This window comes from Scomber japonicus, chromosome 16 (assembly GCF_027409825.1).
Source record: "Scomber japonicus isolate fScoJap1 chromosome 16, fScoJap1.pri, whole genome shotgun sequence".
Lineage (NCBI taxonomy): Eukaryota > Metazoa > Chordata > Actinopteri > Scombriformes > Scombridae > Scomber > Scomber japonicus.
The window spans coordinates 8314433-8327889 of NC_070593.1; the positions used below are offsets into that span (position 1 = coordinate 8314433).

The 13457-nt window shown below is 39.5% G+C and overlaps 1 protein-coding gene across 3 annotated transcripts; it reads left to right on the top strand.

The window, feature by feature from the left end:
• The first annotated feature begins 922 nt into the window (after positions 1-922).
• On the top strand, positions 923-11597 carry atl1 (atlastin GTPase 1). Of its 3 annotated transcripts, none has more exons than XM_053335296.1 (14): positions 923-962; positions 2846-3096; positions 4171-4305; positions 5391-5495; positions 5720-5770; positions 6015-6071; positions 6333-6425; positions 6573-6711; positions 8069-8196; positions 8707-8763; positions 9079-9150; positions 9236-9667; positions 11188-11202; positions 11484-11597. In XM_053335296.1, the coding sequence occupies exons 1-14, from the start codon at positions 923-925 to the stop codon at positions 11595-11597; spliced, it is 1689 nt and encodes a 562-aa protein (XP_053191271.1). The 3 variants fall into 3 exon arrangements, with proteins under 3 accessions (XP_053191271.1, XP_053191273.1, XP_053191272.1); XM_053335298.1 differs by having other exon boundaries at positions 923-956; XM_053335297.1 differs by lacking the exon at positions 11188-11202 and having other exon boundaries at positions 923-956.
• Positions 11598-13457: the final 1860 nt, after the last annotated feature.

The following is a 13457-nucleotide window of genomic DNA, read 5'->3' on the forward strand; positions in this document are numbered from 1 at the left end:
TAGAAGATCCAATACAATGTAAGTGAGGCTATAAACCCACAGTCCTCCTTCAGTGCAAAAATGTATGTAAAAGGTTATTTGATGATGATATGAAGTTTCAGTCAGTTTTATTACCATAATGTTCCTCTTTTTGTAACATACTCACCACAGTTCAACAGGGAAACACTGCCTGAGGAAACACAAACAGGGAATTTGATGCTAAAAAGAAGAAGAAAGTGAATGTGGCTATCCACTTGATATGATTAACTCTACTGACACCTCATATAAGCTTCAGGTAACTTTTACATACATGTTTTGCTGAAAACTGTAGATTTTGGCGCCCCTCACTCTCATAATAAGCAAATTTGAGGGGGGGGGGGGTCTTTTAATAGCCAGTATGAACAGGAGAAATTATTACAGCGAGGAAAACTTCTTTCACTGTTTGTATGGACACCTGATGGTTGTTTTAAGACAGACCTTTAAAAATAAATGGTGAAATTACCCTTTAAATTGAGTATATTTACTATAGTCCTTGAAGGCAGCATGCACACCCATTTCTGTGTATTTAGCGCCACCTACAGTCAGCAACTGATAGCACACTTAAGTATCTTCAGCATAATGAAAGGGACGTGTCTCAAATTGCACCGGGCGATACTCAGAGGTTTGGTTTATTTTAACATAAAGTGACACTTAAAAACCTCAAGATGTTTTCCCTCTCTTCTTGAAGCTGCCACTTCACAGGCGCAGTGCACAACAGACAACAGCGCCCCCTGTTGACACGTGTGACCCCTGCACCGCGCTGGGAATAAAAAGCTCCATCATCCTCCTGCGATGCGAGCATCGTTTCGGCGGAGACAGGGCATCCTCCCAAACCCCCGACACCCATGACCACCGACTAGGGCCGTGCAGTAAGAGACAAACAGAGGGACATACGGACAGTATTATGGCGAAGCACCGTAAAGACAGAGACAGCTGGGGTGAGTGTACGTACCACATTTGATATATATATAAAACAAATATATCACGCTACCTTGACGCACATACATTTTTTTAGTCCTGTCGAGGCGAGGGGTGTATTCAATGCGGCCAATTTATATTAGACTCCACAATGAAGGGCTTGTTTGCGTTTCGACATTATTTCCTCCAGTGTGTGTTTATTTTGATGCTGATATTACGTGATGTTCCTGTTGGTGGTTAATGCATCATGTTTCTGTTTGTCACTGCAGGAGAATCGCCCATATGTTCATGCAAACATAAGCAAACATACATTTTTTTGCTTTAGAGATGTATGTGTTACTATTAAAACCACTGTGGAAAAAATTAAATATATAATATTTCAAATTAGCAGCATGCAGGAAATACCCTTAAGGGGCGATCCAGGCCTCAAAAGGCCTGGAAATAACCTTTCTGATTGTATTGTGTTTATGACAGTGAGCCTATGATGTTATATGGTGCATCTAGCAGGGAATTATGTAATATTGCATCAGTAAATAGCTTGTCATCATCCTCATGACTATCATCTTTACCCTAATCATTATTGCTGTGATCATAATCACCTCTACTACTGTGATTATGGTGATAACCAGTATCCTAATTGTCAGTGACATCACTCTATGGCCCATTTTAACTTTAAAGGCACGCCTGCAAGGGAGGTAGAAAAGAGGATTGAATCATTAGTGTGTTTGTAAAAAAAAAAAAAGAGGGGGAAATGCTGCTATTTGTCATTAGAGAGTTTATCTGGACTGACCCACTTTAGGCACACAGTGTTTCTGACGTCTTCATCTGTTTTAAGGACAGCAGCATGATCAGGTTAACCGGACTCGGGTGAGGCCTTTGCTGGAGACGTGAAGTCAAACAGACAGTACTCTTCAGGCCTTAGAAGAAGAAACCTTGGCTGGTTCTTGCTTAAATTATTCACCGTGCATTCTTGGCACCCTTCATTAATTTTTGAGTGCGCTTCTCCCAAAAAAAGAAAAAAAATTGCCTGCTACTCCTTAATATGTCACAGTGCCTTAGACATGGTTAATTTGAAATTGTGTCTTAAAATCACCATTGCAACCTCACAGATCAGAGTGAGTGATGCGTTTTGAGGATTTTCTTCTTTTTCTGCTCTGTGCTACAGTCTGATCAGAGTTTGTTGTAGCATAAAGCAGTGGTTCTCAAACTTTGTTATATCAAGGCCCCTTAAACTGACACAAATTCAACCACGGACCCCCGTTTGATCAGATTTTGGGCCAGAGAAAAGATTTTTGCCCATCACCAAAATAGTCATACATTCAGTCATCATGATGGAATTATAGTGAAAATAAATGATTCCCCTTTCTGCTCGGGACCCTCTGGAAACCCCTCAGCAACCCTAAGGGGGTCCCTGGACCTTACTTTGTGATCCACCGGCATAAAGTATGCATTTCAAGAGAGGGATTTAGGAACTAAAATAGCGTTCAGTCTCTGCATGAGGATGGTCATGCAAGCCTGCACAGTCTCTACATGAGACAGCAGAGACTGGAAACACACTGAGTCACTGCCTGGAAAGATCCAGCTCTGGATGCACATGATCTCATTGGATACAGACAGATGGGATGGATAGCAGGACGTGATTCATTATAAGTATTAACAAGCTCGCAGGCGAAGCTATTGATCTGGAGCTAACAGGAAGTAATAATGGACTCATCTTTCCTGTTTCCTCAATTAATGGACCAGTTTTCTTATCATCACTATGAAGAAGTTCTTGCTTTTCACTAAAACATTTGAGTTGACTTTCCATTACTGATGTAAAAAAAAAACATATCGACACATTAATTGAACTCATTCTTAGATTAAATATTCCAAAAAAAATCTGATTCTTGTCCTCTGCCTTCTCCCACAGGGTCCCTCGGTGACAAAAATGTGTACGACTGGAGCTCAGAGGAGGAGGAGCCGGATGGACGAGCCCGGCCCGTCCAGGTGCTGCTGGTTAAAGACGACCACACATTCGAGCTGGACGAGGCAGCATTGAGCCGCATCCTGCTGTCAGAGGAGGTCAGAGACCGCGAGGTGGTGGCTATCTCTGTGGCTGGAGCTTTCCGTAAGGGCAAATCCTTCCTCATGGACTTCATGCTGCGCTATATGTACAAACATGTAAGTGTCTGTTGTCTGTGCAGCAATGCAGTTGAGACCTTGATGCTGCCTCTGATTGCCCATAAGTTGTTTTTCTGTTGCTTGAAGGGAAAAGCTTTTTAGTGACAACTGCATGTTTTAAAGACTTTGTAGAGTTGTAGAGTTGTGCATAATGGCGTTTGACCAAAAGCAGAACTAGCTACTTTTCCACAGAAGCTGCAAATATGTGATCTTTTGCTGATATTTTACTTTCATTTAAAAGATAAGCAGCTTTTACTTTAGAAAATGTAGTCTTGTGACGATGGAGAAGTCTCTTATTAAGCTCATCAGTGGACATTAAACCCAGACTAATCACATTTCCAGTAGTGGCAGCTCTGACAGGAAACAGCAATGATTTCTTTTTTTAATCCTTTATTTATTCAGAGAAGTTTCACTGAGAGAAAGCCTCTCTTTTTCTGTGATCACATCTACATTCACAAAGTTTAACACATTCACACCTACAAGCTGCCCAGTACAACAGTGTGATCTGTCGGCCACTGAGCAGCTCTACTAGAGCAGTTGAGGTTAGGGGCTTTGCTCAAGGGCACCTCAGCGCTGGCAATGAGGGGGGCAAGATAAGAGAAGATAAGATATTCCTTTTAACAATAAATAATAAGTGAGCAATATGAACAAACTAATAAAAATAGTCACAGTATATTGAGAGGAATATTGGTGTTGTCAGAATGATATAATACCAGAGTGTGATATTGATATTACACAGATTTCAATGTGAAAAATATATTGCACAGTTGAACTGAAAGAAATATTACACCTGAAATACTGATATTGCACTGAAGTGTACATGAAAAAGTGCAGTTGGTAAGCTGGCTTTTGTAACTTTTAGGCCACCGCTGCCACAGAATGTATTACATGAAGATGGAAAATAAATGGAAACAGCAAATAAGATGTAATTTCAGGTTTTAGGCTCTTCTGCTGAAGCGAGGAAAAAACCTCCAACAAATCAGCAGCAAACCACAGTTTGCTCCAATATTTAATAAAAATGAAAACAGGATGAATTAAACTATGAGCTAACCCGTCTGATCTCATGGCGGGCAGGCTTCTGAAGACTGGCTCGGGGATTCAGACGAGCCTCTGACTGGCTTCTCCTGGAGGGGGGGCTCAGAGAGGGAGACTACAGGGATCCAGATCTGGAGCGAGGTCTTCCTGGTGGACAAGCCAGATGGAACAAAGGTAGAGCCTGTGTATTTATATCTAGTAGACTATTAAATACAACGAGCCACAATGATACACTGAACTCCATCCTTTCTGTAGTTTTATTCATTTTTACAACAGTTCTGCAGAAGATTACACTACCCCCCCATACTTAATGAATATAGATAAGACATTCAGCACCCACAGTTTGGCCAATTAAAGGACATGCACACAATTTTTCAAGTCTTAAAACAATAGTCAGATATCCTTGATCCTTGTTCATGTTGACCATTAGAAGATCCCCTCGAATAGTACTTAAAATGTGAGTGATGGGGATTAATATCCACATTGTTTTGAGCAAAAATATTTGTAAAAGTTGACCTGAAGCTTCCACAGTCTGAGTTAGTCAGATCAAGTGGATATTTACAGTATTTTTCTTTGTATTTCCTTTGACAGTGTTTCCCTGTTGAGCTGTGGTGGAACAGTATAGTAACAAAAAGACTTTGACACTAAAAAGACTGTAACATTGAAAGATATCTACTTGATTTGACTTATTTGGACAGAAGGTTCATATTAGCTTCAGATAAACTTTTAAATACATTTTTGCCCAGAAGGAGGACTGTGGATGTGTTATATTGTTAGTACATTAATAAGGGATCTTCTAATGGTCGATATGATCACAACAAGAAAAACAAATATGTATATATGTTCATTTGGGCACTTGACTTTTATTTTAGGACAGACTTGAAATGTGGTGAAACTATCCTTTAACATGAATTATTGTAGGTTTTATGTGATTTCATTTAGATAGATTGCACTCTTCTTTTGCCCCGGTGTCAACCAAAAATCTCCAATCCCAAAGCAAATGAAAAGCCTGATTGTTCAGCATTAGAGCTCACTTTGTCATTATTCTTAAAATAATGCCGTTATTCCAGATCCCTTAAACTACATTCAAAACCGACCCATGAGCTCATTTTTGTCACATGTACTGTTTGTTCCACACGATTGTCTAATCCCTCACTCACGATGTTACACCCCACTTGACTCAACACGACAGAGACATGAGAAACATGCTGTGCTACCGCTCAGCACAGGCCGGTGACTTCATCTGTCTCATTGCGCAGGTCGCCGTGTTGCTCATGGACACACAGGGCACGTTTGACAGCCAGTCGACGCTGAGGGATTCAGCCACCGTGTTCGCTCTGAGCACCATGATCAGCTCTATGCAGGTACAATGACTTTGACCCATCTGACCCAGCTTCACTTAAATAATCACTATGAATATTCATGTATGAATATAAATTAGGAATATATACAGTATGTAGGCTTGTAAGAATAAGCACTTTTGCCATTTTTGATTTTTAAATGACTCCAGAAAATAGTTTTTGCTCTTTCTACTCCACTTAGAGCCACTTCAAAGGAAATATTTGGTATATTTTTGCCCTTTTTTCAGGTTTACAACATCTCACAGAATGTACAAGAAGACGACCTTCAGCACTTGCAGGTAATGCTCAACACTTCCTAAAAGCATATACAGTTTTCAAAGAGAAAGATCAAGACTTGAAACCTGTTGTGAGCAAAAAATGTAAAATAATATTTGGCTATACGCGGGGCTGAACCCTCACATCCTGTTCAAATTTGACTCATTTTTACATTATATATATATTTTTAAATGTCTGCATTATTTACTCACAGCATTTCACATCATTTTCATTACAGTTTCTATGTTCTCGTCCATTTTATTTCAGCTTTTCACCGAGTACGGCAGACTAGCGATGGAGGAGACATTCCTCAAACCTTTCCAGGTACTGTGTATCAGTTTCACTTGCTGGATCTGCAATAGTTTGCTAATTGCAAACAAATGTCAGTTAATTAAATTATTCTTGGTATTTTTTTCAAGCTGCTTCAAATATCGAATGGGAGTTTGTTATGTGTGTGAGCAATAGAAAGTTTTGATAATCACTGAAAAGGGTTTCAAAGTAAAAAAAACTACTACTAAAACAACTTATTTGCAAATATGAGCATAATGTTATGAATAAGAGTGACATGGTATGTTTCTTTCCTAGTCCATGATTTTCCTCATTCGGGACTGGAGTTTTCCATATGAGTTTCCATACGGACAGGAAGGAGGAATGAAGTTCCTTGAAAAGAGACTCAAGGTGCGTGTTTTTGGTGTGCGGTGCTGAATATCTCATAAATAACATGCAGTTTAAATAATAACAGCTTTACAAAGCCACATGAGTGTGAGGGGAACCGAACTGAAGCACATCTAAAACATGACTCATGCGGTGGTGTTTTTTATACAGATCTCAGAGAACCAGCATGAAGAGCTGCAGAATGTGCGTAAACACATCCACTCCTGCTTCACCAACATCTCCTGTTTCCTGATGCCTCACCCCGGCCTCAAAGTGGCCACCAACCCACACTTTGATGGAAGGATTAAAGGTACACTTCTTCTGTCTTACAGTAAAATGTATTATTGTTTCAGCAGAGAATCGTAGTAAAGTCTCGTTGAACAATTTCTGACCTCCAGTTATAACAGTTACAGTATTATGATTATTATTATATTCCCATTGAAGTTCAGTCTACTTCTCTCAAGAACTTCAAATATAGGCTTAGATCTGTCTGATGAAGCAAACTCAACTATTTGAACTGATCATATCTCACTATAATTGGCCTTTCTCTGACTCTCTCTCTCTCCCTTTCATAAGGAGTTGACTGAACACTAACACACTTCAGTACATGCATGCACACATTTGCGTGCACGGTCACACTCATGGTCACACTCACACACACACACACACACACTGTTTACATCATTTTTATTTATTTTTCTGTGTTTGCTTTATTTATGTTTGCCTTTCCATCCTCTGGCTGCTTGTTTGCTTATGTTTGTGGATTACATGACTTCTATATTTGATTATAATGTGTATTGAGGTGAAACCACTTCAATAAGCCTACTCTGTGTTTACATATTTTAAACAATACTGTATGTATCCTGGAGGTTATATAGTTGTAAATACAGTATTCAGTAAACAGGACTCATTCACAGGCAATATCTTGTGACCCATGTGTTCTTGTCGCACCAGTGGATGCCAAACAAACCTGAAGAAGCTTCAGGTGAATCGTGATGTTCACTAGTAATTAAGCCACTGTAAAGTCAGTTCAAAGTCAGTAAATTTGGTTTCAGGTATAAATACAATGTTGGAGAAAGTAACAATATCCTTTACTTGACTAAAAGTAGCAATACCACAGTATAAAAATACTCAATGTACAAGTAGACTTTTCACTTTGGTAGATTTGCAATTGAGCTCATTTCATTCTTATACACCGTTTGGTGGTTTAGTCCTTTGAAATACGTCAGAATTTATAAGATCATAATATTTTATTGTATTTAAATCCTTAATTTGCAAAGGACCTGCTAACTATATCTGTCAGGTAAATGTTGTGGCTAAAAATGTAGTATTTACCCGTAGAGCTGTAGCGGTCTAGATTAAGTATAAAGGAGCATAAAATGGAAATGTTTAAGGGAGGTACAAGTACCATGTTTTCATTGTTTGGTCTTTGTTGTTTTTTGGTTTTTGAATGACAGAGACAGGTGGGGCACTGACTGGAGGTTTGGGGAACCTGAGTTCTGGGGAAAAAAAGCTATTTTATGTCTGATGATCTTCATGCTGATCTTTCCCACCCTTTCCTTCCTCTGCAAACCACCAGATCAGAGTAAAACTGAACAAAGGCTGTTGAATTTCTGCCCATACTGTAGTTTGTACTCACCAGCTGTTGCATCTCTTCCTCGTCTTAGAGATCGACGGCGAGTTCATCAACAACCTGACGGTCCTGGTACCCTGGCTGCTGAGTCCTCGCAACATCGACGTGAAGGAGATCAACGGCAGCAAAATCACCTGCAGAGGCCTGTTGGAGTATTTCAAGGTCAGAGCGACAGACCGAGTTCATTTGAACCACACGAGCCAACAATGTACTTTTTTTGTAGATATCGGTATCAACGTATATGTAGTCTGATAGGCACCAATATTTTTTTAAAGTTATATAGGGAACATTTTAAGAATATTTGACCCCTTTTCTTAATTCAAGTTTAGTACATATGTTGTTTTTTGTATGTGTTATTTTTGTTGTGTTCTTATTTATAGTAATGTAAAGTTATTAAAATTCCCATATGTGAGGGATCATTACAAAGAATGTGTGTTTAATGTATATATTCTGTATATATAAGATTATCGGCCGATATATCAATATGGGAATTCTTACATTCGCTTATTATAAGCATCGGCCCCAAAAAATCCAGTGTGGGTCAGGAACTATTCTACATGTAGATCAGTAACTGTTGTACGTTTAAGCACAAGACCAAATCCAACATGTTTATGTTCCTTGATCTTTTTTATCAATTTATTCTGATTTTTGTCAAACTTCTGCTGCTTTCAGGCATACATCAAAATCTACCAAGGTGAGGAGCTGCCTCATCCAAAATCCATGCTCCAGGTACATTTTTCTCATTGTGCTGTTAACTTAGAGCATTGTGTTTAAGATAGTTCATAATTCTGTCTACAACTAAAGACTTTCAAGTACAATTTTCTGTGTATTTTATTGCAACTTCTCACTTCATTTGTGACTACTTGGGTCACACTACTCTTTACAGTTGCTATTTTTGTTGGTGTGTCTAATTAATATAGGTCATGTAGTTTCCTGTTTATGCATCTTCTCCTGTACTTCTGCTGCTGTGGCACTTTAATTTTGTTTTTCTTACCTTATATCATCTTAAAACTTAACTATATGTTTTCTTGTATTTCCTCTCAGGCCACAGCAGAGGCGAATAATTTGGCAGCAGTTGCAGCTGCAAAAGATCTGTACAACAAGAAAATGGAGGAGGTACGTGCAGACACAAAGGGGAACTGCAGGGAAGTTTCAAACTGTGCACCAGCTCCTTTACATTTACCCTCTCCTCTGTCTGCAGGTCTGTGGGGGTGATCGGCCTTTCCTGGCCCCCAGCGAGCTGCAGGCCCGACACAGCGTCATCAGAGAAGAAGCGCTGCAGGTTTTCCGGGGCGTGAAGAAGATGGGAGGCGAGGAGTTCAGCCGCCGCTACCTGCAGCAGCTGGAGGGAGAAATCGACGAGGTGTTTGTCCAGTACATCAAGCACAATGACTCCAAGAACATTTTCCACGCTGCCCGCACGCCGGCCACCCTGTTCGTGGTCATCTTTGTCATGTACGTGGCCGCGGGCATCACAGGCTTTGTGGGTGTGGACATCATTGCCAGCTTGTGTAACATGATCCTGGGCCTGGCATTGATCACGCTCTGCACCTGGGCCTACATCCGGTACTCCGGGGAGTACAGGGAACTGGGCGCCGTCATCGACCAGGTGGCTGGTGCACTGTGGGACCAGGTAAGTCAATCAAAACATGAACGTGAACTAAGTATCGAAACAAATTTGGCTGTTTGACTTCATCAATATTTGAATCAATACTCGCCAAGTTCAGTTTATTAATAATGCATAGTATAGTGTCTGCACATTATACATATATAAATATTTTATATGCACACAGTCCACCTGCATGGAAAAACCAAAGTTAGATCGACAAACACATGAATATAGATTCAATTACATACTGTATTCTTGCACATGATGTAAAATCTGTAATAAAAGTAGAAGAAATGTGTTTTAGGGCTGAGTTTAAGATTCTAAGCCGAGCCAAAAATCACTACAAACAGTCAGAAAAAAGAAGAGGGTATACTGGTATATTGTGTATGGTGTGGCATGAGATGAACAATATGGTATTTATTGATAGTGGCTTTGTAATTCAGAAGGAAAACTTTAAAATCAGCTCTGGTGATGACTGGCAGCCAATACAAAGACACCTAAAATGGTCATAAACCACATAAAGACCCTTAAGTGATCATAAGTAGACTTTAGAGAAGCACAGTAATTTATCCCAGATGTAGGGCTGCAGTTAACTTTTATTTTCAATACTGATTATTCTATGGACCATTTTTCACTTCATTAATTTCTCATAAGAAAGCAAGAAGTGTCCATCACACATTTCCAGAGTAAATTGTGATGTCTTAAAGTTGTTTGTTTTGTCCAACCCACAGTCCAAAACACAAATGTTTTCACTTAACTTTATTATAAAAATCAGAACAACACATTCATCACATTTGAAAAACTAGTGACACTTTGAGATTTGGCTTGAATGAAACGATAAACTAATGGTTTCAGCACACTGTCAATGCTGTAAATGAATGCAACGTTGCAGCATGAGCCCATAAATATAAACAAATAATGTTTTTCATTGATGGAAAAGTACATTTAGGATAAAGAGAAATAAAAATTTACACACAAATTCAAAATCAAGGTTCATGGTAATGGTAAAGATGATTGTTTTTATCCTCTTATTCTGCCAAGTAATTTCTATATTACTCAATTAATTATTTAGTCTGTAAGAAACTAAAATTCATAATACAAATTCCCAAAGTTCACTTTAAATGGTTTGTTTTCACCAACCAGCAATATGAAACCAAAAGATGTTTAATATCACTGTCATAGACGACTAAGACATACAAATATTCACATTTGAAGCTGGAATGAATGAACCACTAAATCTTTACTTGATAACTGGAATAATTAATGACTAATAAACTAATCAACTAAAAAACTAAACTGTGCAGAAAAGATTAAAAACTGTTGACTCAGGTACATTTCTCCACCAGTAACATACGGTGTTATATTTTTTAACCACTAGATGGCGACAATCTCCTTTAAATTATTGGCAGACAACTTGAGCTCAGATCCACTACAACAACATGTCTTTGTTATTGCAGAATCTTTTCTTATTGCCTCACTTGTCATGTACTGTCTGTACATCTGTGCTAATAATGTGCTAATCTTTCTCTCCTCCGCCTCCTCAGGGAAGCACAAATGAGGTAAGCGGAGCAATCTAAGTGGGAATAATCACAAAGGCGGGAATACAAAGAGCAACTTTTTGGAAAGCATGGGCAGGCTCTCACATTTGTACTTTCATATAAATAAGAAACAGTTGATGCTGATATGACGTTGCTGCCTATTTTCGTCACCATTTCCCAGCTGTGTTGCTCCCAAAATTGCTCTGTTTGTATCCCTGCCACGACATTTTCTCAAGTTATTTTAACGAGTTGAAATCCTTCGCCTGTAACCACCCACATGCACCTCCCCTTCGCTCTCGCAGGCTCTCTACAAGCTGTATAACGTAGCGGCCAATCACAGGCACCTGTACCACCACGCCTTCCCGGGGCCACAGATGGAGGAGGTCGCAGAAGAGCACGACAGGAAGAGGGACTGATCAGATCAGACAAAAACCACAGCAGGGACTTCCTGGTGATGGACACGAGGAAGGAGGGGAGGAGCATCCTCACCTATCAGGCACTCTTTTATCTCGGTATTGGCAGCCCACCAATACATTCACTACTTTAAATCTAATAAAGGACCGTGTAATGTTCATGTATAGGCAACGCCAGAGCATCTTCTCAGTGGGCGCCTGCTTTCAAGCGATGGATGCCTTGAATCATCGTCATCATCATCGTCAACGCTCACTCTTTTGTCTGTGAAAAAGAAAAATTTAACACCTGCTGTACAGACACTGTAGGCACTCTGCCGGAGGAGGCCTCGGCATATCCAACCTCCAGTCAGCTGTTGATTTCATACAAGACGGGTTTTTGTTCCCCCCCCTCCATCATTTGTCACAATTTTGAGGACAGTTTTCAAACCATAGCTAAAAAAAAAATCTGTGAAATCCCCATTTGTGACTTAATTGTTCCGTTCTTTGAAGTTTAGTGCTGTTTATAAGAATACAAACAAGATGTTTGAAAGCCAAAATATGTGCTGTATGTTAAATAATGAAGCGTTACAAGAGTCATCAGCATGGTAAATGGTTAATGTCTGTCATCTTTAAGCTCTTACAAACCAGGTATACCTTTTAAAAAAATGATAATAATTGAGTTTTAATAGTTGTGACAAAGTGATATCGTGCCATAACATGTAAAAAAACAAAAAAAAAAAGATTTCACATCAACTCAGCCTGGCTACGATGGCACATTCATTAGTTGTATACAGTATATTTGTTTGATTTTGGAGGTTGGTGTTACTTTTTGACAGACTTCTGGATGAGGAGATAAGCTTTGTGCTGGCATGTACTTTCATATAACAGACACACACAAAAAAAAGAAAAACACACAAACACACACACACACACACACACACACACACAATGGTTTGAAGTTTACACAACATAGCTGACTCTCACTTTATAGTCCTTGCTTGCAGTTTTGTAATTAGGCAGCGTCCCCAGTGATGCTCTATACGTGTTTGGGCTTTGAGGTTGTTGAAGGGAAAGAGTGTCGTTTGGTTTGCATTGTGATGTAGAGGTGGCAGCTGAAACCATTGTTGTGTTTCTCTCTGAATGTTCGAGCAAATCCGAGGAATGTAGCTATTCTGCGGCCACCGAGGAATCAAAGCTAGATGTTATTAGGCGGGGCGACCGGCCTGTTCTTTTTGTTTTTTTGGAAAGTATCCTCATTCCAGATCTCTTTCATCATCTTCACACACTTAAGTTGAATCATCTGTGAGAAAAAAAAGTTTTAAAAAAAGTTGCATGTTAAAAAAAAGGACCGGCCCCGATTTTTTTGTGACCCACCCCCCCTCACCCCCCCTCCGAAAAAACAGCTTGCATTCGTAAAACTAAAAAGGCTCGTATTGGTGACAGCACTTTTTTCGGTGTTTGAACACTTTTGGCTTCGTAGACTGTTACTGTACGTTTGTAAAACTGTGATTATTGTTTTGAGCTCATTGAATAACCCTGAATCATAGCACTGTTAAAAAAATATCTGCATTACATCCAGCTGCAGTGTCAAAAAATGTTCTTTCATTTTATTTTTTTCCTCCCCCCCTCTTATGTGTGTGCGTCTGGTCACTGACAGTACAGGAACACTGTCATGCATATTTAGCAAGTTTATACTGAGGTTTGACCTCAAAGGTTGAAAATTTAAAGGCACTGCAGCAGAGTGGCTTCTCCAGTCTTCCACAGTGTATAATCAACATGAGTGAGGCCTCCACACAAAGAACCATCTAGCGTGAGTTTAAAAAAAAAAAAAAGAAATCACATTTTTTTCATGACCGTTTGAAGCATTTCGTCCATTCATGTCAA

Excerpts from the sequence above, each read along its gene's own strand:
- atl1 (XM_053335296.1), top strand. The coding sequence starts at position 923 with ATGGCGAAGCACCGTAAAGACAGAGACAGCTGGGGTGAGT. Across the intron at positions 4,306-5,390 it reads ACAAGCCAGATGGAACAAAG|GTCGCCGTGTTGCTCATGGA; the intron begins GTAGAGCCTGTG and ends CTCATTGCGCAG. Across the intron at positions 5,771-6,014 it reads ACGACCTTCAGCACTTGCAG|CTTTTCACCGAGTACGGCAG; the intron begins GTAATGCTCAAC and ends ATTTTATTTCAG.